This window comes from Microcaecilia unicolor, chromosome 3, assembly GCF_901765095.1.
Source record: "Microcaecilia unicolor chromosome 3, aMicUni1.1, whole genome shotgun sequence".
Classification (NCBI taxonomy): Eukaryota; Metazoa; Chordata; class Amphibia; order Gymnophiona; family Siphonopidae; genus Microcaecilia; species Microcaecilia unicolor.
In genome coordinates, this window is record NC_044033.1 from 249,027,183 (window position 1) to 249,051,812 (window position 24,630).

Below are 24,630 nucleotides of genomic sequence, written 5' to 3' on the forward strand. Positions count from 1 at the left end.
ATGCCGCAGGAGTACCATCAAAATGCGGAGACTGGGGGAAACGAAATCCAGGTGCCCCAGAGGCAAAACGTGGCCCCGGACTGCTGGGAGGCCTCTCAGCCTGGAGAGTGGAGACTTGCATACAAATCTCTTGCCCCTGAGAACTGATTCAAGTGGATTTGTTGTTGCTGGAGGATGTGCGCAAGGTGTGCAAGGTCAGACTTGCCCGGCGAGCTCATGGCTTCGGCTTACTGTACTATACTGGGATGTTCATGAGCCCTTGTGCCCAGTCGGAGCACGGCCCAAGAGTCTGTGTTCCACTGGGCGGCCGAGCAACCCTGAATCTTTGCCTGGGAAGGCTGCCGTTCCCCAGGGGTTGAGCCCCCAGGTGCGGGCAGCCTACAGGGCTTCGGGAACCTACAGGTTTTGCGGGGCCAGAAGTGGAGAGTGGCAGGACTCTGGCAACAGTAGGGCAGGCGACATACCAGAGAAATCAGGATCCAGCAGAGGTCAGGTCCGGCAGCAAACAAAGAGTAGTCAAGTTCCAGCAGAGATCAGGGCAGGCAGCAAGCAGAGATAAATCAGATTCCAGCAGAGGTCAGGTCCGGAAAAACGTTGTCAGGAGAATCACCACAGAATCTACCAAGGTAGAAGTCGAAGCAACTACTGAGGGGAAAAACAGCCTTAAATAGTCCTCCCATCAGAGAAACCTAGGCACAGGTGAACTGCGAGGAACCTCATTGGCTGTTCTCCAAGAACTAGCATGAAAAAGCCTATCAAGATGGCCGCCCTCCATGCACCATCCAAGATGGCCACTGTCATGAGCCATCCAAGATGGCCGCTGCTCAAGTACTGCTCCGACTGAGCCTCCCAAGATGGCTGCCGCCGAGCAGGGAGGAAGGCGTGTGATACCACTCTGGTTGACACTTGTCCACCCCTACGAGGCACTGGGGAGCGGACTATCCAGAAGGAGCGCCGAACAGGTGAGGGACGCGACAAGAACCAAGCGACATCCACAAGAAAAAAAATGTTCCACTCAATGTGGAAACTCAAACGCGTGAAACAATTCTTCCTGAGGGAAACATTTTGCAACCTGATACAATCAATGGTACTAAGCCACTTAGACAACTGCAATGGCATCTATGCGGGATGCAAAGAACAAACATTAAAGAAACTTCAGACCGCTCAAAGCACAGCTGCTAGGCTCATCTTCGGAAAAATGCAATTTGAAAGCGCAAAACCCCTCCACGAAAAACTACACTGGCTCCCAATCAAAGAACGCATTGCCTTCAAAATCTGCACTCTAGTTTACAAAATTATCTACAGTGAAGCCCCGGGATACATGACGGAAGTGATCGACCTACCAACTAGAAACACATCCAAATCAACATGAACATACCTAAACCTGCACTACCTAAGCTGCAAAGGACTCAAATACAAGTCAACTTACGCATCCAGTTTCGCCTACATAAGCACACAACTGTGGAACGCATCACCAAAAGCCTTGAAAACTACATACAACCATCTAAACTTCCAGAAAAAACTAAAAACAAACCTGTTTAAAAAAACATAACTTACCGATCCAACATAAATGCCTGATCTCTGCAACACAACAAAACCAAAGCAAGTAAAGGACATAACACTACTCTCCCACTGTACGATTCCCAAATGTGGCTGTACCACATGAACTTTATTCTACCATAATATCACTTTGTATTTGTTCACACCGGAGTTGGCAAATGCCGCTCTGGCACAATGTAAGCCACATTGAGCCTACAAATAGGTGGGAAAATGTGGGGTAGAAATGTAACAAATAAATAAATAAATAGAAGTCTGCTCAGCACTGGCCTTATTTCCCAGCTACTGGAGTTGCCATCGAAGCCCATGCCAGCCTTCATCATGATCTGCCTTTGCCATTTATGGCAACCAGACCATAGAAGTCCGTCCAGCATTGGTCTTACTCAGTGCTTTTTTTGTGCTGGTACGCGTCGGTACAGCGTACCGGCACCTTTTTTTCTCAGGCTGACAGAACTCTCTCGCTGAAGTCTGAGTCTCCTGCTGAGCGGCTCCACTGTGGCGGCGGATGAAGTTTGTCACGTCACCAACCCCTTACCCTATCAGCTTCGGCAGGCAGGCCCAGCAACAGCACGCACCCGACTGCAACGAAGAGGTCACCTGAGCAATGGCGCGTGCGTGTTGTGAAGCCAGGTCCTGCTCCTGCCTGCCTCGTGCACTGCCTTGAATTGCGCGGGACAGGGAAGAACTGACGCCGTCAACAAGTGCTCACCAGCACTACTGCTCCCTCCGTAAGTTCCAAAGTTGGAAAAATGCCTGCAACAGGCAGGGCACAGCTGAGCACCGGCAGTGGGGCACCCGTTTGTGCTGCTGCACCCCTGTCCCCCCCCCCCCCCCCCCCCCAGTGACAAATCAGAGAGGCTGGTTCAGGGCAGCAAGCAAGCTCTTCCAGCACAGCCCACAGCCTGAGAAAGAAAACGTCGGTGGTGGGTGATCTGTTTGAACTGCTGTCGTTGCCGGCGGTCTGAAAGACAAGCTTGAAGGTAGGACGCTGGAGCTTGAGAAAGAGGGGAGATGTCGGACCGTGGGCGGGGTAGAGGAGTGGCAGGGGGAGATAATGGATGGGGAGGAGAGTGGAAGAGAGGGAGAGAAATGTTGCTTTCTATGAAGCTTTGGTCTTTGCCAATTTGTGAATTGGGTTTTGGAATATAGGACCTTTCCACGTCCTGAACAAGGGGTTACACTGAAGGAAGGAAAGAAGTTCTGAAGTAAAATATTTCCTTTGGGTAACCACAAAATTAATTGCTTAAATGTGGAGAGCTTTAAGGATAATGGGTATTAATTTTGGTGGGGAATTCCTACTGAAGGAAGTTGGCCTCTGAGAAACCAGCAATCACTTTTCAGGTCTCTTCAGCTCTTGAGTTGTGCCTGGAGCACACATGCTTGTGGCTTGGTCTTCTAATTGCTAAGGTGTGACTCACTTAGCTAGTACAAAACAGTGCAATACCTTAACCTGCTGCCAGTCAGGAAGCCTGAGGATGGGCACTGCCCATTTGTTTAAATATTTATTGGATTTTAAAGGTTACAAATAGCAGGAAGGGATAAGACAAATGCAAGATGATGTCTGTTAAATTGCTTAGTGAAAAGGAGATGTAAGGAAGCAGGGTTGTGGTAACCAGAGGCTAGGTAGAATGGGGGGGGGGGGGTGTTAGAAGGTGCTTCACATATGACTGTTTTCTTGTTAAGGTTTTCATAGTGGTCCCCCCTCCTCCAGCCAGTTTAACACAGGTACCCCATACCCACAGCCAGTACTTCTGCGCCTATCTGGGGTCTCTGATGCCTGCCATGTGTGCTTTGCTAATCTTGGACTATTTACAGCCCAGAAGTACTGTGAGAATGGATGCTGCTTCCCTTCTTTGTCGGTTGGGGGGATAGTAACGGGATTGGAGAGTGCGGTATATCAAGCATTTAATAAATGTAAACATGTAGGAGGCTCATCACACTGTCTGTTTTACCTAGATTGTAAGCTCTTTGAGCAGGGACTGTCTCTATGTGTCTCATGTTCAGTGCTGCTTGCACCTGGTAGCGCTATACAAATGTTAGTAGTAGTAGTAGTAGTAGAGAAGCTAGACCGCGGGTTGGTTCTTGGTGTGTGTGAAGGCATGTGTTTTGGTATCTGCTAAGGTCTGCATCTACATCTAGTAGAATAAAGATATTGACATTTGCATCTATTTACACCAACATGATCTCTAATTTGATGTCACAAATACAGGATTAGGCCTTCAAGAAAATGAAGTATATAAAATGTAATGCTAAGGGCACTTATGAGCCAGAAAAGGCAAACAAACAGAGAGCACAATGTGGATGGCTAGATATAGTTCTGAAATTAACAAATGCTTTAGATTTTGCTTTATTACTTTTTGTTCAGAACTGATCCAGGTATAGGTAGCAGTAGTGCAGAAATAAGTGATAGCAGGAAAGATTGGTCACTGCTTGAGAAATCTTAGTAAAGCTGGGGAAGAAATAATGAAACTTCAGTTTGTAGAGGAAATGGTTTTCATCAGCTTTGTTTAGGTCTATGCTGTTTTCACCATTTATACATTTATTTTGCACATATGAATGCATGATGCTTCACTAAAATGGATTGATTTACACAGGAAAAAAAAGGAAGGTCTTTATTTGTTCCTGAAAGTTATGTTAGTGGACCTTTTTGTGTACTTTTTTCGTCCATTCATTTTATAGCACTTTACAGTGTTTTTAAATACTATCTGTAGCAGAATTATGGACTTCTACATTTTTAGGTTCTTAATGCTGCTGGAATAAGGCAGGTCAGATTGTTAGTATTACACCCAGGCACTAAGATCAGCATTATTTATTGTGACTCCATCAAGATCTTCTGATATGTAGTTCTGTGTGGAACATCCTGTTTGTTATGTTTTATCAGTAAGAGATGTATTGGTATTCTAGGGACTGGTGTAATATTCTCAAAGATGCTTTTTATATGCTGTATAGCTGGTAAAGGGGTATGACTACCGTGGGGTGTGGTTACTGTGGGGCGGAGCTATATATGGGGCGGAGCATTCATATTAGCCCCACCCCCCATGTTGCCCTGCATGAGTACCAGCACCTTTTTTCTTACAAAAAAAGCACTGGTCTTACTTCACAACCTCTGAAGCTGCCATCAAAGCTCACTCCAGCAATGAGGTCATTTAAATGTTGTTTTAATTGGATTCCATCCTTTTTCTATATAGTGATCCTATGTGTTTTATCCCATGCATCCTTGAATTCTGTCGATGTGCCAGGCAGTAGAGAACGTTCCAGCTAGACAGAGGTAGGTTCTGAAGACACAAATGTGCCCTTTTAGTAAGCAGTGTAGGCGCCTACATGCACCCAACGTGCATCAATTCGGAGTTATCGTGGCCTGGGTAGTACCGGAAAATGGACGGTAATCGTCATTCTACACGCGTAGGCCGTTACCACCTGGTTAACGTGTGAGACCTTACCACTAAGTCAATGGGTGGCGGAAAGGTCTCAGGCCCAAAATGCACGAGCACCAAGTTTTATTTTGCTGCATGTCTATTTTCAGCCAAAAAAAGGCAGATGTGCTGAGAAATGGGCCTGCGCGAATCCAATACACACGTCTACAGCAGCACAGGCCATTTTTCAGCACACCTTAGTAAACAACCCCAAAGTGTGTGTACAGAAATTTAGGTACAGGATGTGTCTTACGAGTTCTATTCCATCCTTTATAAACATCAGACTTCCCTTCCTTCTAGAAAGATTGTTTAAATGAGGCAATTTAATAGGTTTGCAGCATAAAAGCTTCCTGGGACATTATCTTGTAGTTTCAGAGTACTGAATTTTAAAGAATTCCTCCTCTTCCCTCCCCCCCCCCCCCCCCCCCCCCCACAATCAATCTGACCTCCCTGTCCCTTTGCCTCCCTTACCTCAAAACTAGAAACTCAGATTATGTCTATGCTACAGACTGTAAGCCTGTGAACTACTGGCAGGGGTTTGGCAGGGGTTAAAAGTTATTATACTTACAAAACATTCTAGATTAACGTTCTGTCACCATTAATTAAGGTTTGTCTCTTTGAAGGATACATTACCATTATTTGGAAAAAAACAGAGCAATCTATAATTAATATTAAATACAAAAGCCCAGGAGACCTTCAGGTTGAATCAATGAGCAGCAGGTCCCTATAAAACCTACACTGAGCTCTCTGAAGCTGAACAGGCAGCCTTGACACCGTCAGAGCATTTGTGTTCTTGACTCCACATCCAGGGAGAGGATCCACCCATGTGGACCGATGGCCAAGGCTTCAAAATTGACAGAGTTGTTGGCTATGTCCAGGGCTGAAAGAGATGCAAGGAGAGCTGAGTCTACTCTGGTGATCATTAATCCAGTTTTGAGAGATGAAAACGCTTTGGTCACTGTTTATATTGCTGTTTAGTGCAGCCCTATGGAAGAGCGTTGACTCAAAATGCTTTCTAGGAGAAAACGTCTTAACGACTGTCCTCAGCAGAGAAGGAGACATTGTAATTGGGGCATTAATAACCGTTGAGGTTTTCTTGCAAACTGAAACCGAATCTTTTAGAACATATCCATTACGTAAAGGTCACTATACGTAAGTAGGGTTGTCCATCTCTCTTGGCAGGCACATTGATGAATTTGAGTTACTTCACTCAAGGGTGTGAAGTTTGTGTTTTTGTGTATGTAGGAGGCTCCATTAGATGCAGGCAGTGATTCTATAGGTCTTACATTCATCATGAAATGTCGTCTTTCTTCTGATAGTTGTGAGCAGCAATAGCTCATCTCTTCTGTCTATGTTCTCGTCTTTTTTTTAACCCATCTCTCCGACTTGTATCATTTTATTTGTCATAACCCCACAATGCTCTCTGAGTTCATTTGTCCTTTGACCCCCATATTCAAAGGAATTATGCTCTTAACTTTGGCCCCCGTGCCAGTACGATAATGCCGACACAGCCCATTAACTTTGAACGTTAACTTGATAAAAGGGGGCCTTTGAGCGTTATGCTTATAAATTGGCCTCTCTGAAAATTTACTAGGGTTGAGTACCTACATTTATACTGAAAATTTCACTAAACTCCTAAATTTAGGAGCATAGAAAGAGAATGAGAACAGCTTTTTTGAATATCTAACCCTCTATCTTTTGCCCTCTTTCATATCCTCCAGTATTAAATTTGCCCCCAGAACCTCTGAGTAAAATGCCCCCACCATACAACTGAGTTCCCCCTCCATAAAGTTTGTATTCTTGTTACCAGTTATAACAATTTACATTTTCTTACATTCATGCTCACTCTTTAGACATTAATCTAATTATAATCTGTTTTAAAGTGCTCATAAAAAGTTTGCTTCAGGTCTTGCCACACCATTTCTGTAGGGTTTACGTTGAGGATCTGATGAAGTCAATTGAAAACCCAATATCTCTTCTTCTTCACCAACTGTAGAGCAGATTTACTTGTGTGGTTGGGGTCGTAGTCTTGCTACATGACCTAGGTTGTAACCCCAAAGGCAGATTTTGTGACCCCATTTGTGGTCCTGACCCACAGTATGGGAAGCTCTGCCTTTAAAATTTAAATATTTTATATCATCACTGTAAGTGTTCTTTCATAGAGACCAGTAGTACTGCGTCAACACATTGAGGGGTCATTATTCAGCGGAATTTATCTGGGTAGGAATAAGGCAGTCTGTCTGGATTTTCACTGGCATTATCCAGATGTTACTGTTGAAAATTTGTGTATGATCCAGTGAGCAGGACCTAGCCCGATAGGAAACATTTCCCTCGATTTCTATTTCTTTCATCCTATAATATCATTATACTTCTCAATTATCATTCTCGAACACATTTGTCTCCCTCTACTCTTTTCTTCCCTCGGTATTATAAAGGCAACTTAAGTTCCCATCTGGCTTTACATAATAGGCACGTGGAATGATAAGTACATAGCTATTGCCATACTGGGACACACCGAAGGTCCATCATGCCCAGTATCCTGTTTCCAACAGTGGCCAATCCAGGTCACAAGTACCTGGCAAGATCCCAATATAGTACATTTTATGCTGCTAATCCTAGAAATAAGCCATCCAAACCTTTTTAAAACCCTGCTAAGTTAAGCGCTTTTACTATATTCTCTGGCAACGAATTCCAGAGTTTAATTACACATAGAATGCAAATGCTCTGGAGGAAATTTACTCCTTCTCCGAGACAACTACAAATGGGCACATGGTACTTGTATAAAGCACAGGGTACTTTGAAACTGTGCCCTTTGAAATACCTACTGACCTGAAATGCAGCTGTTTGCGACTGCATTTTCTAACCATTGGAATATTTTGAGCTATGATGAACTCATATTGTGACTATTATTGTTCTCGTCTATTGGTATGTCCAATATGGTTATGTAGGTTTATTTTGTAAACCACCTAGGTGTATAGCAGGTATATAAAATTTAAAATAAATAAAGGTAATCAATAGAAATAAAAGAAAAGAAAATATAGAAAATAAAATAAAATGATACCTTTTTTATTGCACTAACAACACATTTTTTGATTAGCTTTCGAAGGTTGCCCATCTTCGTCAGATCAGAAAAAGCTATTATCTTATTTTCTTTTCTCTGTTTTATACCTTTAAAAGTGGACTAACACAGCTACCACATCTCTCTACTCAAAATAAATAAATAAATAAATTAGTGTTGTGCTGATCACTGCTGGTGTTACACCCGGAAACTCAATGTCAGGGCATGTCCTGGCACCAGTATTAACATTCCAGGTTTGCAGAGCCAGTTAAGGTATTGAGTACTTAACTGGCTATGAAGAACCCACATATAAACAGGACTGACTTTTATTTGGTCCTATTTCTTCCGTTACCTGGGCTGAATTTTGACACTTAACTAGACAACTGCCCCCAGAACACAACCTAAAGAGCTGGTTTTCAGTTCGGCACTAACCAGTTATTCTCAGCAGACTAATGGGTTAAGTGCTGTTGAAAAACAGTGGTTAGCAGTGGAAAGGCAACTTAACCAGCCAGGAGCTGATTCTGCCCGGTTAAATCACTTTGAATATCGACCCATATATGCACATCAACTAAAAGTCAGTGTTGTGTTGGAGTGCACCTACTTGTCAAAAGTATAGAATCAACAAGCAAGAAATAATTTCTAAAATTACTCCCAAGACAATCAAATTTTTGTATCCAAAATGTGGGCTGTGTCAAGGGTCCGATTACATCAAGGGAAAGACTAAAGATGTTTACTGCTAATTTAAGTACGTTTCCAAACTGAAATGAAATGTAATTAGGATTTTTTTAGAAAAGAAAAAAATTGAAACACTGATCATTTGTGAAAGTTGATCTTATTGCTCCAGAATCTTCCAGAAGCAGGGGGTAAATCGCAGACTTTTTTGTGTTGGAGTCATTTAATGCTTACAAAGCTTAGAACTAAGATGATGGTTAGTGTATCTATGTTTAAGTTTGTCTGCAGTTAGATGTATTTTATCATAATTTTGATTTCATTTCAGACTACCCAAACCAAATTTTTTTAACTTCCTGGCATTGGTTTCTGCTGTGGAAGAGATCAATAACAGCTCGGAGCTCTTACCAAACATCACCCTTGGGTTCCACATTTATGATCCTAAGAATCAACCATTCCTCACATTCATGACTGCCTTGGGTATATTTTCTGGCATGGCCACCGGGATCCCTAATTATCGTTGTAAATCCTCTGCCATCCTGGCTGCAGTCATCGAAGGGCTTCCATCGGAGCTATCAATCCAGCTGTCCAACGTGTTCAGGATTTACCACTACCCACAGGTACCAAGGAGTCGTCTAAGTTTCACTTCATACCTAATGCATTGGTCCTCCCTCCAATTACCTAATGTAATATGTTATAGGGATAGTCTGTCATTGCATTGACATAGGAAATGACAAACACATGACCTACATTGTTGCTTGTCATTACCAAATGATAATGAGCAGAAAAGAAAATGACATTTTGTTTTTTGTCATTTATTGATAACAGGGTGCATTTTGGGGTTCATTCAGTAAACGGCACCCAAAGCCAGGCCCAGGAAGATCCGCGCTAATCCAGTGTTCTGCAAAGGATGCTCTAAGCGGACTAACCTCTGCAAAATACTGGTTTAGCATACATTTCATGCCTAGATTTGGCTAGTTTTGGTTTTCTGGGACCTTCTCCCTGGAACTATTTACCATCTCACATCCGTTCTGAAACATCTTACCCAAAATTTAAGGTTTTAATCAAAACATACCTGTTTCAAGAATGTTTTGGTACCTCTGCATAACTGTTTCCTCCTGTGTCTGTACCCTAAATATTTTTATATTGTAAACCACATAGTCGCCATGTGGTCACCTTGCGGTATATCAAGTCCTGGGAAATAAATAAATAGTTGGAACCAATTAACAGTTGCCTAGGGCGCATGGATGTGGGAAGGGCATGGATGGGTTAGTGGCGTACCTATGAGTTAGGTGCACAACTTATAGTACACAAGTACTTATGTGCCTTACTGCCATTAGTTAGCTGCAACCACTTACACCAGCCTCTGGCTTGGAAGTTTCCCACTTACACCAGTCTCAGGCTTGGAAGTTTCTTCCTGTTTGGTAATTGCTTTGGCAGTCCTGATTTTGGGCCCTCCCAAGTCCCACCCACAACACACACCCTTGCTATCTGGATGTACTGCAGTGTCGGATGTCCCTTTACTGCCTTTGCAAAATCAGGATTTGGACATTTGAAGCACATGGACGTCTGTTTGGGCCTTTCGAGATGTCCATATGCTTCAAAAAGAAACTCCATGCTTGCTGGTAAAAATAATAATTCAACAGTAATCCCAACTTGAATATCAATGCATAGAACACTACAACAGCTGGTGTTTAAAAAAAAACATTGACCTTTTACAGTTTGAATATTATCCCAATGGTGTTTACTTCTGGTATGATGGTCTAGATTAGATCCACCATCCTCACTGTAGAATCTGATTAACGATTGCTCCATGTTCTTGAAGTTTTTTAGAGGGCAGTTCTAGAAAAGGGCACCTGATAGGAGGTTATTCTATAAAGGAAAGTAGATGTTTACATTCCTTTAATGAACACTAATCTTACAGGTCAGATGTGCCTGTTTCCACTTACGCACCATGACCTTCTTACCCACTCTTTGAACTAAAAATCCATCCAAGCTACACAAAGCTTTCCAAGCTCAAATACTTTAGTCAGAAATGGATATTCGTAGAAGGGATGTTTTATGAAAACTATGCAAATACCATTTTTCAAATGGGGTCAAGTGAATTTATATGAATGTGTAAATTTTGGCTCTTCCCAATTGTATTACATTAAGTGGAGATGATGTTTCAAGGGTGTGTCCTGTTAAGTTTTGAAGCTATCTAGTCAAAATCTGATGTTTGGATTTCTCCCCCTTCACAGTAGCTGAATTATATACATCTAACTCCATATTCACAGAAAGTCTAACTACATAAACTGAAATGATGTGATTCCTGGACATTTTTATAACTTTATTCATGCTTTGGAAATGTATTACTGGATAAAGTAATAAACAATTGTGTATTACTCCTAAAATGCATATCTTTCTCCTGTTGACTTCTATACTCTTCACCTTCTAGACGAACCCATTTATTGACACATGAGCTTCCAAGGACCAGAGTCCAGTTCATCAGAAGATGAAATGGACTTCGGTTCTCAAGAGCTTACGCCTTAATAAATCAGTTGGTCTCTAAGGTGCCACTTGCCTCTTTCAATTCCATTACGTAACAATGACACATCCTGTTCAGAAGGAATGGATCCTCAGAAGCTTAGCCGAGATTGGGTGGCAGAGCCGGTGGTGGGAAGCGAGGCTAGTGGTTGGGAGGCAGGGCTAGTGCTGGGCAGACTTCTACGGCAAATCAAGGTCAGGTATACACATAAAGTAGTACATTGTTGGACAGACTGGATGGACCGTACAGGCCTTTCTCTGCCGTCATCTACTATGTTACTATCCAACTCATTTTCGAAAGCGAAGGGCGCCCATTTTTCAACACAAATCGAGAGATGGGCGTCCTTCTCTCAGGGATGCCCAAATCGGCATAATCGAAAGTCGATTTTGGGCATCCCCAACTGCAGATTGTAAGCTCTTTGAGCAGGGACTGTCTTTCTTCTATGTTTGTGCAGCGCTGCATACGCCTTGTAGCACTATAGAAATGATAAATAGTAGTAGTAGTAGTACTTTCCTTCGTCGGGACAGCCAAAGTTCCCGTGGGCGTGTCGGAAGGGTAGCGAAGGCGGGACAGGGGTGTGCTTAAGAGATGGGTGCCCTTGGCCGATACTGGAAAAAAGAAGGGCATCCCTGGCGAGAATTTGGTCCACTTTATTTGGTCCCTTTTTTTCAGATCCAAGTCCCAAAAAAGTGCCTGAACTGACCAGATGACCACCGGAGGGAATCATGGATCACCTCCCATGACTCCCCCAGTGGTCACTAACCCCCTTCCACCCTCAAAAAAACAACTTTAAAAACTTTTTTTGCCAGCCTCTATGCCAGCCTCAAATGTCATGCTCAGGGCCATCACAGCAGTATACAGGTCCCTGGAGCAGTTTTAGTGGGTGCAGTGGACTTCAGGCAGGCGGACCCAGGCCCATCCTCCCCCCCCCCCCCCCCCCCACCGGTTACACTTGTGGTAAATGGGAGCCCACCAAATCCCCCCCAAAACCCACTGTACCCACATGTAGGTGTCCCCCTTCATCCCTTAGGGCTATGGTAGTGGTGTAGAGTTGAGGAGTGGGTTTGGGGGGATTTGGGGGGCTCAGCACCCAAGGTAAGGGAGCTATGCACCTGGGACCAATTTTTGAAGTCCACTGCAGTGCCCCCTAGGGTGCCCAGTTGCTGTCCTGGCATGTGAGGGGGGCCAGTGCATTACAAATGCTGGCTCCTCCCACGACCAAATACCTTGGATTTGGCCGGGTTTGAGATGGCCGGCTTCAGTTTCCATTATTGGTGAAAACCGATGCCGGCCATCTCTGACATTTGGCCAGCCCCAACCGTATTATCAAAACAAAAGATGGCCAGCCATCTTTCTTGATAATATGGTTAGCTCCGCCCCTTTGCGGAGCCGGCCCCGAAGATGGCCGGCCATATACAGTGGTGGAAATAAGTATTTGATCCCTTGCTGATTTTGTAAGTTTGCCCACTGACAAAGACATGAGCAGCCCATAATTGAAGGGTAGGTTATTGGTAACAGTGAGAGATAGCACATCACAAATTAAATCCGGAAAATCACATTGTGGAAAGTATATGAATTTATTTGCATTCTGCAGAGGGAAATAAGTATTTAATCCCTCTGGCAAACAAGACCTAATACTTGGTGGCAAAACCCTTGTTGGCAAGCACAGCGGTCAGACGTCTTCTGTAGTTGATGATGAGGTTTGCACACATGTCAGGAGGAATTTTGGTCCACTCCTCTTTGCAGATCATCTCTAAATCATTAAGAGTTCTGTGCTGTCGCTTGGCAACTCGCAGCTTCAGCTCCCTCCATAAGTTTTCAATGGGATTAAGGTCTGGTGACTGGCTAGGCCACTCCATGACCCTAATGTGCTTCTTCCTGAGCCACTCCTTTGTTGCCTTGGCTGTATGTTTTGGGTCATTGTCGTGCTGGAAGACCCAGCCACGACCCATTTTTAAGGCCCTGGCGGAGGGAAGGAGGTTGTCACTCAGAATTGTACGGTACATGGCCCCATCCATTCTCCCATTGATGCGGTGAAGTAGTCCTGTGCCCTTAGCAGAGAAACACCCCCAAAACATAACATTTCCACCTCCATGCTTGACAGTGGGGACGGTGTTCTTTGGGTCATAGGCAGCATTTCTCTTCCTCCAAACACGGCGAGTTGAGTTCATGCCAAAGAGCTCAATTTTTGTCTCATCTGACCACAGCACCTTCTCCCAATCACTCTCGGCATCATCCAGGTGTTCACTGGCAAACTTCAGACGGGCCGTCACATGTGCCTTCCGGAGCAGGGGGACCTTGCGGGCACTGCAGGATTGCAATCCGTTATGTCGTAATGTGTTACCAATGGTTTTCGTGGTGACAGTGGTCCCAGCTGCCTTGAGATCATTGACAAGTTCCCCCCTTGTAGTTGTAGGCTGATTTCTAACCTTCCTCATGATCAAGGATACCCCACGAGGTGAGATTTTGCGTGGAGCCCCAGATCTTTGTCGATTGACAGTCATTTTGTACTTCTTCCATTTTCTTACTATGGCACCAACAGTTGTCTCCTTCTCGCCCAGCGTCTTACTGATGGTTTTGTAGCCCATTCCAGCCTTGTGCAGGTGTATGATCTTGTCCCTGACATCCTTAGACAGCTCCTTGCTCTTGGCCATTTTGTAGAGGTTAGAGTCTGACTGATTCACTGAGTCTGTGGACAGGTGTCTTTCATACAGGTGACCATTGCCGACAGCTGTCTGTCATGCAGGTAACGAGTTGATTTGGAGCATCTACCTGGTCTGTAGGGGCCAGATCTCTTACTGGTTGGTGGGGGATCAAATACTTATTTCCCTCTGCAGAATGCAAATAAATTCATATACTTTCCACAATGTGATTTTCCGGATTTAATTTGTGATGTGCTATCTCTCACTGTTACCAATAACCTACCCTTCAATTATGGGCTGCTCATGTCTTTGTCAGTGGGCAAACTTACAAAATCAGCAAGGGATCAAATACTTATTTCCACCACTGTACATGGCCGGCACCATTCAATTATGCCCCTCCACGTATTATGTATGCCAACAGATTAGCGGAAGGACCAGAGCAGACACTATCAAATCCAAAGAATCTTTATTAAAACGGGGTCTGTCTTAATAAAGGTTCTTTGGACTTGATAGTGTCTGCTCTGGTCCTTGCTTTGTATTGGTGCAGACACCAAGTGCCTCTTTTTGATTTGGTCTACCAACAGATCAGCTACAACTCACAGAATCTTTTCATCAGAGATGCTGTAAAGTTTCCGTATTTCTACCAGACTGCACCCAGAGAGTTGCATCTCTCCACCGGGATAGTCAAGTTATTGAAACTTTTCAGCTGGACTTGGGTCGGTATCCTTGTACCCAATGAAGACAACAGTTTAAAGGCTGTTCAGATCTTGAAAGAAGAGATTGAGCAGAATGGTGGGTGCATTGAATTCATAGAAACTTTCAATTACAAGAAAAGAATGTCACAGGAGAAAGTATCTAAAATAAAAGACCGTATTTATTCATCGTCATCTAATGTGATTATTTTATATGGCAACAGAGAATATTTATCAACACTATATTGGCAGGAAATTTTTTATCTAATGTCCGATAAGACACTCATCAGAACGAGTGAACAGAGTTTGGATGCCTATTATCAACCCAACAAAGATGTGAAGAGCAACATTCTAGCATTTCTAATACACGAGAAGACCATTCCAAGCTTTCTAAAATTTATCCATGAGACAGATCCAAACCTATTTCCATTTATGGGTTTCAGTCGATACTGGTGGATCTCTCTGTGCCAGGAAAAATGCCTCAAGAGTGTTCCACAACTATGCAAGAAGAATTCCAAACTGCCTACATCTGGAACATCACATTGCAGTGTCCACAATTTCGCCCTCAACTATAATATATACAACGCTGTGTATGCCTTGGCACATGCGTTACATGATATGACCCTGTCCAATTCTGAAAGTGAATCCATGAGAAGCAAAGATATCCTTGGATTTCAGGATTATTTGCCATGGAAGGTAATGTCAATTATTCGAGAAATGCTATATTTGGAACTAAGACAAGCAGACAATAAAAGCTAAGGATGCCTTATAGCTATTGATATAGGGGTTAATTCTGTAAATAGGTTTTTAATATTTATATTCAAAAACTGCATCTGTGTAAATTCATTAAATCCTATTCACATGGTATAATCCAATATGTAAATAGCCTATAATTAATGAATAACACTCAAAGGAATGCCACTGGTGTGAAACAAACAAGATTTATTTAATTGTTACATTTGTATCCCACATTTTCCCACCTATATGCAGGCTCAATGTGGCTTACATAGTACCATGGAGGCATTAGCCAACTCCGGTGATGAAACAAAGTGATGTTATATTTATTATTTATTAATACATTTGTATCCCGCACTTTCCCGCTCAAAGCAGGTTCAATGCGGCTTACATAGTAATAGGGAATACAAAATATTATTAGAGAAAGTAAAAGTTAAGTATAACAGAATAATAGAAGAGATAAGTAGGTAGAGATAGGCAAAGGAGAAGGGAGTAAGATGGGAGACTATTCTGGATCAATGTTATTATCTCCTGGGTATGTGGGTTCATAAGATTAGTCGAATAAGATTCATGTGTTACAATCACATTAGGGAATCGTGGGGAAGAGGAGTTATATTGATCATTACGGGCTTTGGTTTTGCTGTATTGCCTGACTCGAGCACTTAGATTGGGTTGGTAGGGTATGCCTTTTCGAACAGGTTGGTCTTTAGTGATTTACGGAAGTTCAGCTGGTCGTATGTTGTTTTCATGGCTATTGGTGGTCCATTCCATAATTGTGTGCTTATATAGGAGAAGCTGGATGCGTAAGTTGCAAAGTACAAAATTATTAAAACCCACTCCTATCCATATACATCGCACATTGGAAGCTGGTTTACCAAAACCAAGTATGTGGTAGGAGCTATATAGTAACTCATTTCTATTGGGTTTTTTTTTCTCCTCACCCTACGGTTATCACCAAAAGAGCACAGGTTTTATCAAAAATCTAAAGGTAGTCCAACAACCATACATTTAGCCATTTCATCAATAAACTGTAGATGACTCAAACTGATAAATCCCGCTGCTCCTAAAAACATTTGGTAATCCTCTTAAATAAACACCGTTGACGTCATGAAGAAGCTTTAGCCCTCAAACGCTCACTCAGATCCAGCTTTCTTGGGTTCCAGCTCTTTGGAAACTCAACATGAGTCCCACAAATACTTTCTTGATTAAACAAACAACATTCAATTTAATACGTTGCCTTGTAAATACCACATACATGGTTTTGGTTAATCCAGGTTCCAATGTGCGATGTATATGGAAGTGAAAGAATAGGAATGGGTGTTAATGTTTGTACTTTGCAAAAAAAAATAAAGATTTGTATGACATTTTGTTTGTTTCCCACCAGTGGCATTCCTTTGTGTTATGCATTAATTATAGACTATTTACATATTAGATTATAGCATGTGATTAAGATTTAATTAATTTAATTAATTGTATTTTTATATTTGATATCCTGTGATAAGATTGTTTAATATTTATATGCTAGCTACACGTGTAAATGATTAGAATACCAACATATTCATGTGTACTTTTGGGTATAAATGCCAAAAACCTGCTAAGGGCTTATGTTATGTAAGTAAGTGCATGTCTTACATAGCACATATTTGACAGATGACATGGGTTGGGTCTGTGCAATATGTGGGCAGGACTCACATTTACATGTATAACTTCTAGAACAGGAGTGGGCAACCAAAAGTCCTTGAGAGCTTCAACCCAGTGGGTTTTCAAGATTTACCCAATGAATATGTATGAGATCACTGTGCATACAATGGAGGCAGTGCACACAAACAGATCTCATTCACATTCATTGGGGAAACCCTGAAAATCCAACTGGGTTGTGGTCACCAAGGACCAAGGATACCCAACGTTCTTCTACAAGAACACTTCACAACCATTGTGTCGCGAACACACGGAAGGTGTGTTGCGGAGCCAGCATAGAGAGCAGCTATTTATTTCCCAGTTTCTAAGGTGAGGGTAATACAGCATACAAATATACAGCACAGACAAAAAAGCATCACTGGGCCTTCAAGAAAGAGATAATAGCCCTCCTTTTATTGTGAAAAAGACCCAACACGGGCCGTGTTTCGGCGCACAGCTCTCGGCGTGATTGAACGTACGTCCAGCGGTAGCTGGCAGTTCACTTAGGATTTCTGCCTATACATTGTGAAGATACACCTTGACCCCTGAGGCAGGCGCTTGTGCGCCGAAACACGGCCCATGTCGGGTCTTTTTCACAATAAAAGGACGGCTATTATCTCTTTCTTGAAGGCCCAGTGGTGCTTTTTTGTCTGTCCACTTTCTAAGGTACCATACCTCTCCCCTCCCAGCACGGATCCAGAACCTCTTCCTCGGCCTCCCTCAGCTCCCCCGGTCCATCAAGCCTTTCTTCTCCAGTGCCTCTTCCTCGGCCACCTTCAGCACCCCCGGTCAAGCAAACCTGTTCTTCACAGCAGCAGCAACAACAGCAGCAGCGGTAACACCCTGCCTGTGCTCAGGTGGATTCTTCTCTCTGACATAACTTCCTGCTTATGCGCAGGCAGGATGCTGCAGGGGGGGAAGGATCTGGCTTGGCCCTGGCAGTGTTACTGCTGTTGCTGCTGCTGCCAGTGAAGAGCGGGTTTGCATGATCGGGAGTGCTGAGGGAGGCACTGGTGTAGAAAGGTTTGATGGACCAGGGGTGCTGAGGGAGACCGAGGAAGAGTCACGGGATTGGGGGATGAAGAGTTGCCATGCCCAAGGGGAGAGATCCCAGACCTTGGGTGAAGGAACATGGGAGGGGGTGTGGGGGCTGAGAAGAGGGGGAAATGTTTTGTATATAGACTTCACTTAACATTGTATTATTAAACTATGCTGCAGCCAAATTGTTGGGCAGACTGGATGAACCATGTGGACCTTCATCTGCTGTCATTTACTCTATTATCATAAAGCTGGCAGCTGGGATCTATTTCTAGCAGTGTAGATTAGAATAACTGGGCAGACTTAAAGAACCTAAGAGTGGATAAGAAATTAGTTTATTTGATGGTGGGTGGTGGGTGGGGGAGAGGATGACACCTAGTGGTCAAACTAAGGACCCATGATTACATAGTCCTGGAAGGAGCTATGATGCATAAGCTCTAACAGTTGACTGTCACTCAAATGAACATACTAGATATGTCGGGGTATAAAATAGAGACAAATCCTTAGTTGATATTGAATGAAAGCTCATTGCATTGGGATCCCAGTACTGGCTCTCACTTTGTTGGAAGCTTACATTAGAAGGAGAAAAACCAGCTGGTCAAAAAATGTAGTTTTGCTGTTCTGATCTCTTTCCTTTAACAGCTCCACCGCTATCTGAAGAAGGTCCATTTTAAGAATGTGGTGGGTGAAGAGATGTTTTTTGATGAGAACGGCAACCTTCCCACTGGCTACGACATTAAAAACTTGGTTTTTCTCCCCAACGGGACTGTGAACCATAACATGATTGGACACTATAACTCTCACGCTCCCCCAGGGCAAGATTTCATTATCCATGAAAAGGAGATTGTTTGGGAGAGCTCGAACACCCAGGTAGGATTTTTTTATTTAATTTTACTTATCCATTTAGGATATTGTCTCCCACCAAAGGCGAGTAATGATCAATTATATATTTTGTTTATTTATATGTATTTGTATTCTTCCAAACATTGAGGCAGATCCCATACATATAATGCTCATAATTGCAAAAATAAAATCATATACAATACATTAAAACCAAAAGCTAACATATAAAATAAAAGTACAATACAGATGGCATAAACTGAAAAGTATATAGCACAGACATGGCACTGAGCAAAAATCATGTATCAGAAACAATCAAACTCGGATTACTACATTGATCTCTAGTGTCTGACAAGCTTACGTTACAACAAATGCTACTTGAAATGAGTATGTCTTAAGGTTACAACGAAAGTCCTGCAAAGTCTGGATGCCCCTGAAGCCATTCAGTAATGTATTCCACAAGAGGCGGCCAAAGCAAGAGAGTAATGTGCTTGAATCAAAACTTCCCAGCGTAAGGTGAGCAGAACCATTTTCCACCAGGGGCAATTCTATAACTTGGTGCAACATGGTAGGGACATATTGAGTGACAATTTTATAACAGTTGGTACTGGGAAGATCCAAAAACGGCTGAACATTGATTGGTTAAGATTTTAAAATTCCCTCATGCTGTTTCTTTAGGACCCTGTTTACCAAGGTGCTCTAGCGTTTTTAGCACGTGGAAAAAATTAGCATACAGTAACCGTGTAGATGCCTATAATATGCCTATGGGCGTCTACACTGTAGAACGCTTTAATAGGCTAGTGCGGCTTAGTAAACAGAGGGGTAAATGATTCTTTTTTTCTTCCATTAGACACCTCCACAGTCCAAATGCAGTACAAGCTGCCCTCCTGGATCCAGGAAATTAACTTCAAGAGAAAATCCAGTCTGTTGTTATGACTGCATTCCTTGCCCAGATGGTGAAATCTCCAACCAGACCGGTGAGTGGCACTAGTAATAAACAGTATACAACCAACTGAAAACACTTACGTGCTACAAAGTGGGGTAAAAACAGAGAAACAGAATCTGATGGCAGTCTCCTTACCTGTTGAAAAATGGAAGACTCCGCTTTACCTAATGCTAGGGTCCACCTTAGGAGTCAGCACTCAAGAAAAAGATCTAGGTGACATTGTAGACAATATGCTGAAAGCTTCTGCCCATTGTGTGGTGGCGGCCAAAAAAACAAACAGGATGCTAGGAATTATTTATTTATTTATTGCACTTGTATCCCATATTTTCCCACCTATTTGCAGGCTCAATGTGGCTTACAAAGACCTGTTATGGCGTCACCATCCAGGTAAAAGATACAATTGGTGTAGCATAGAGATCTAGGATAACAAAAAAGAACTAGGCAAACAGTTATAGAAAGACGACATTCCGAATAGGGTGGAGTGGCGATATGTTATGGTTGAGCTATGGGTTCTCGTGGTAGGCCTTGTTGAAGAGAGAGGTTTTCAGAGCTATGTGAAAGTTAGTTATGTCGTTAATTGATCTCAAGTTGACTGGTAATGTATTCCACAGCTGCGTGCTGATGTAGGAAAAGCTGGACGAATGTGTTAATCTATATTTTAATACTTTACAGCTGAGGAAGTGTAGATTAAGAAATGTGCGGGCAGATCTTTTAGCATTTCTGGGTGTCAGGTCCACTAGGTCTAGCATATAGGTCGGGGCATCTCCGTAAATGATTTATTAGAAAAGGGATGCAAAATAAGATAAAAAATAATATATTATTGCTCCACGATGCAACCTCACTTTATGTATTGCATTTAATTCTGGTCACTGTATCTCAAAAATATATAACAGAATTAGAAAAGGTTAACGAGCAGCCAAAATGATAAAGGTGATAGAACTCTTCCCATACGTGGAAAGGTTAAAGAGGTTAGGGCTCTTCAGCTTGGAAAAGAGACAGCTGGGGTGGGGGCGTGGGGGATATGATTGAGGTCTACAAAATCCTGAGTGGTATAGAACGAGTAGAAGTAAATCAATTTTTTACTCGTTCCAAAAGTATAAAGACTATGGGCACTTGAGGAAGTTACATGGAAATACTTCCAAAACACATTGGAGGAAATATTTTTTCACTCAACAATAGTTAAGCTCTGGAACTCATTGCCGGAATATGTGATAACAGCAGTTAGCATATCTGGGTTTAAAAAGGGTTGGACAAGTTCCTGAAGGAAAATCCATAGTCTGTTATTGAGAAGGACATGGGGGAAGTCACTTCTTACCCCGGGATCGGTAGCATAGAATGTTGCTACTCTTTGAGATTCATGGAATGTTGCTACTAATTGGGTTTCTGCCAGGTACTTGTGACCTGGATTGTTCTCTGGTGGAAACAGGATACTGGGCTAGAAGGACCATTGATCTGACCCAGTATGGCATTTCTTATTTCATACTGTTATAGTTCTGGGGTAACTCAAAGGCCTGGTTTCAATGTTGTACAAACCTCATAAGTAAGAAACCGTATTGAAAATATATCCTAAAACTTTTTTTTTATTTTAAATATGCTCCCACTGGACGACATAGCTCTGAAAAGGAGGGGAGACCATCTGATACGAGGCCAACCGTATGAGGTGGTCTCCCCTCCTTTTCAGAGCTATGTCATCTAGTGGGAGCAATGCTCTGGGTTGTTTAAGTTCTCCTGAAGATGCTTAGAACAGCGAAACACACGTAAGTGTTGAGAACGAGAGAGAATACGGGAGTGGACCTGAGTACGATCGAGAGAGATACATATCAAAAGTTATGAGGAAGATTTAAGAAGATTTTGTAATTTACTTTTTATCACGCACATATGCACCTTTCAACTAAGCCCATCTGGTCTACAGTACGGCACTTTGACAGCAGTTTGATCCAGCAGTAATTCAGCCCTAAGCTAAGTACCGGTCTTTACCATCGAGCATATATTTTCCTATTTTTGATTCAGCGTTATGAGAAGTATACCACTGAACGAGAGCAAGGGATGGTAGTTAGGGCTGAGTGTGATGATGGTGTGACTTTGCCTGTTGTAACTCTGTAGACCAGCCGCAGCAACCGGCACTTTACTGAGCACTCATCTGTGAATATATATGATTTAAATATCTTTAGAAGTTCATTTTCATTTCATTCACTAATATTGCATATTTAAAATTTAAAAAAAATTATTAGGATATATTTCTTATTTCATGTCATAGGACTTTTGATATCTATTCAGAGCCATTTAAATGACTCCTCTCTTCATTCTCTCTACATCTATTTGAGGATGAATTCTCCAGAGCTGATGTAAAACGTGAAATGTTGACCCCCTCCACCACCCCAACAATAACAAGCAAAGAACATTATTTTCATTAGCTGTTACTCAGCAGTTTCTTGGTCCTGCCAGTAAATTATTAAGGACAATGAAAACCACACTTCTTCTCTCCTCATATTGACCAAGTAATAAATGTTCTAAACTGTAGAGATGAAACATCGGTCCATACAAGAGATGTAATTCACTATCTCCATTTTCTAATGAAATAATATTCTTCCTTCACAGACATGGACAACTGTATAGAGTGCCCAGATGATCAGTGGTCCAATGAGAATAGAGATGCCTGCATCCCAAAAGTTATGGACTTCTTGACCTCTGAAGAATCTTTGGGGATAGCTTTTATTTCTATGACTGTTTCCTTCACTTTCATCACTGCTGTCATTTTGGGAATCTTCATTCACTACCGAGACACTCCCATAGTGAAAGCCAACAACCGGGACCTCAGTTATCTTCTTCTCATCTCACTCATGCTCTGCTTCCTCTGCTCCCTGGTATTCATTGGCCATCCTGAAGATGTGACTTGTGTTGTACGACAGTCTGCCTTTGGGATCACTTTCTCCATCTCTCTCTCCTCTATACTGGCAAAAACAGTCACTGTGGTCATAGCCTTCCAAACCACCAAACCTGGAAGCAGGTTCCGGAAATGGATGGGTTCCAGGGTCTCAAACTCCATAGTAATTTTCTGCTCCCTTGTACAAACCCTCATTTGTGCAGTTTGGTTGGGTATTGCTCCCCCATTTCTATATCGTAACATGCATTCAGAAACTGGAACAATACTAGTTGAATGTAATGAAGGGTCAATAGTTGCATTTTACTGTGTTTTGGGTTTCCTGGGATTTCTGGCTGGCATTAGCTTCATCGTAGCTTTCTTAGCAAGAAATCTACCTGACAGCTTCAATGAGGCCAAGTACATCACATTTAGCATGCTGGTGTTCTGCAGTGTCTGGATCTCCTTCATCCCAACTTACCTGAGCACGAAGGGCAAGTACATGGTGGCAGTGGAGATATTTGCTATCCAGGCCTCCAGCACCGGACTCCTGGGCTGTATCTTTATCCCTAAATGTTACATTATTCTGTTCAAACCAGAAAGGAACACCAGGAAGCATCTAACAAAACTGTAATAGGAGACATGCTTATAGCTGGCCGTCACAGAGTGTTTAATATATGAAACTCTTGAGTGCTTGCTGATCTGTCCTATATGATTATGGCATTCCTTTCCTAACTATTTTTATTTTATTGTAACCCACCTTGATTTGCTTTAGTGATAAAGGCATGTATCAAAACAAGAAATTTATGTCTGTAACTTCTTATGTGGAAATGTATGATATATTTGTTCCCTAGTGCATTTACTTGTTTGTCCAGCAGATGGTGATTGTCTTTTTTTTTATTTTATTTTTTGTAAAGCTGTTACAGAACTGACAGTTTCTTCCCGCCTAAGCTGTGAGGTAATCTTTAGTCTCAGATAGGGAGAGGAGAGAGAAAGATCTCTTCACTGAGGCCTTGTGAGCATTTATATTTTAAAACCTGTCAGCAGCTATATTTCCTGAACTCCCCAGGTACTACCCAGGTAGTAAACAAATGTTTAGTTAGACAGAAATCACCAATGAAATCAAACTCAGTTTGAACATCATGGAATCTTGGGCTAATGCATTTCAACTAAAACTCAATAAAGAAAAAACACACTGCCTCATCCTCTCATCCCAATACAGTACAGACAACCCCACAAATATCAACACCCCAGACTACACCTACCCTATCTCAGACAACCCGAAAATCCTCGGCATCACACTAGACCGCAACTTAACACTGGAGAGCCAAGTGAAATCCACAACAAAGAAAATGTTCCATTCAATGTGGAAACTAAACACGTGAAACTATTCTTCCCAAGGGAAACATTTCATAACCTGACACAATCAATGGTACTAAGCCACTTAGACTCCTGTAATGGAATTTATGCGGGATGCAAAGAACAAATCCTAAAGAAGCTTCAGACAGCCCAAAACACAGCAGCCAGTCTTATATTTGGAAAAATACGATTTGAAAGTGCTAAACGTCTCCGAGAAAAACTACACTAGCTCCCAATCAAAGAACGTATTGCCTTCAAAATCTGCACCTTGGTCCACAAAATTATTTACAGTGACACCCCGGGATAAATGATAGACCTTATTGACCTACCAACCAGAAACACATCTAAATCAACACGAACATATCTAAATCTGCATTACCCAAGCTGCAAAGGTCTTAAATACAAATCCACTTACGCATCCAGCTTTTCCTACATAAGCACACAACTGTGGAACACATTACCAGCAGCCGTGAAAACAACGTATGACCACCTAAACTTCCATAAATTACTAAAGACTAACCTGTTTGAGAAGGCATACCCTACCGATCCAACCTAAATGACTGATCTCGGCAACACAACAAAAGCAAAGCATGTAATGGCCATAACACATCCATTCC

The 24,630-nt window shown here is 42.4% G+C and overlaps 1 protein-coding gene across 1 annotated transcript; it reads left to right on the forward strand.

The window, feature by feature from the left end:
• Positions 1–23,288, forward strand: LOC115464589 (vomeronasal type-2 receptor 26-like). The gene is made up of 5 exons (XM_030194951.1): positions 1–62; positions 9,026–9,317; positions 18,651–18,878; positions 19,699–19,825; positions 22,393–23,288. Exons 1-5 carry the CDS (start codon positions 1–3, stop codon positions 23,286–23,288), a joined length of 1,605 nt encoding a protein of 534 aa, XP_030050811.1.
• Positions 23,289–24,630: the final 1,342 nt, after the last annotated feature.

Bases quoted from the DNA above. Each gene is read 5' to 3' on its own strand.
- LOC115464589 (XM_030194951.1), top strand. From the start codon at position 1: ATGCCGCAGGAGTACCATCAAAATGCGGAGACTGGGGGAAACGAAATC. The intron at 9,318-18,650 runs GTACCAAGGAGT...TTCCTTTAACAG, and splicing joins GGATTTACCACTACCCACAG to CTCCACCGCTATCTGAAGAA. The intron at 19,826-22,392 runs GTGAGTGGCACT...CTTCCTTCACAG, and splicing joins TGAAATCTCCAACCAGACCG to ACATGGACAACTGTATAGAG.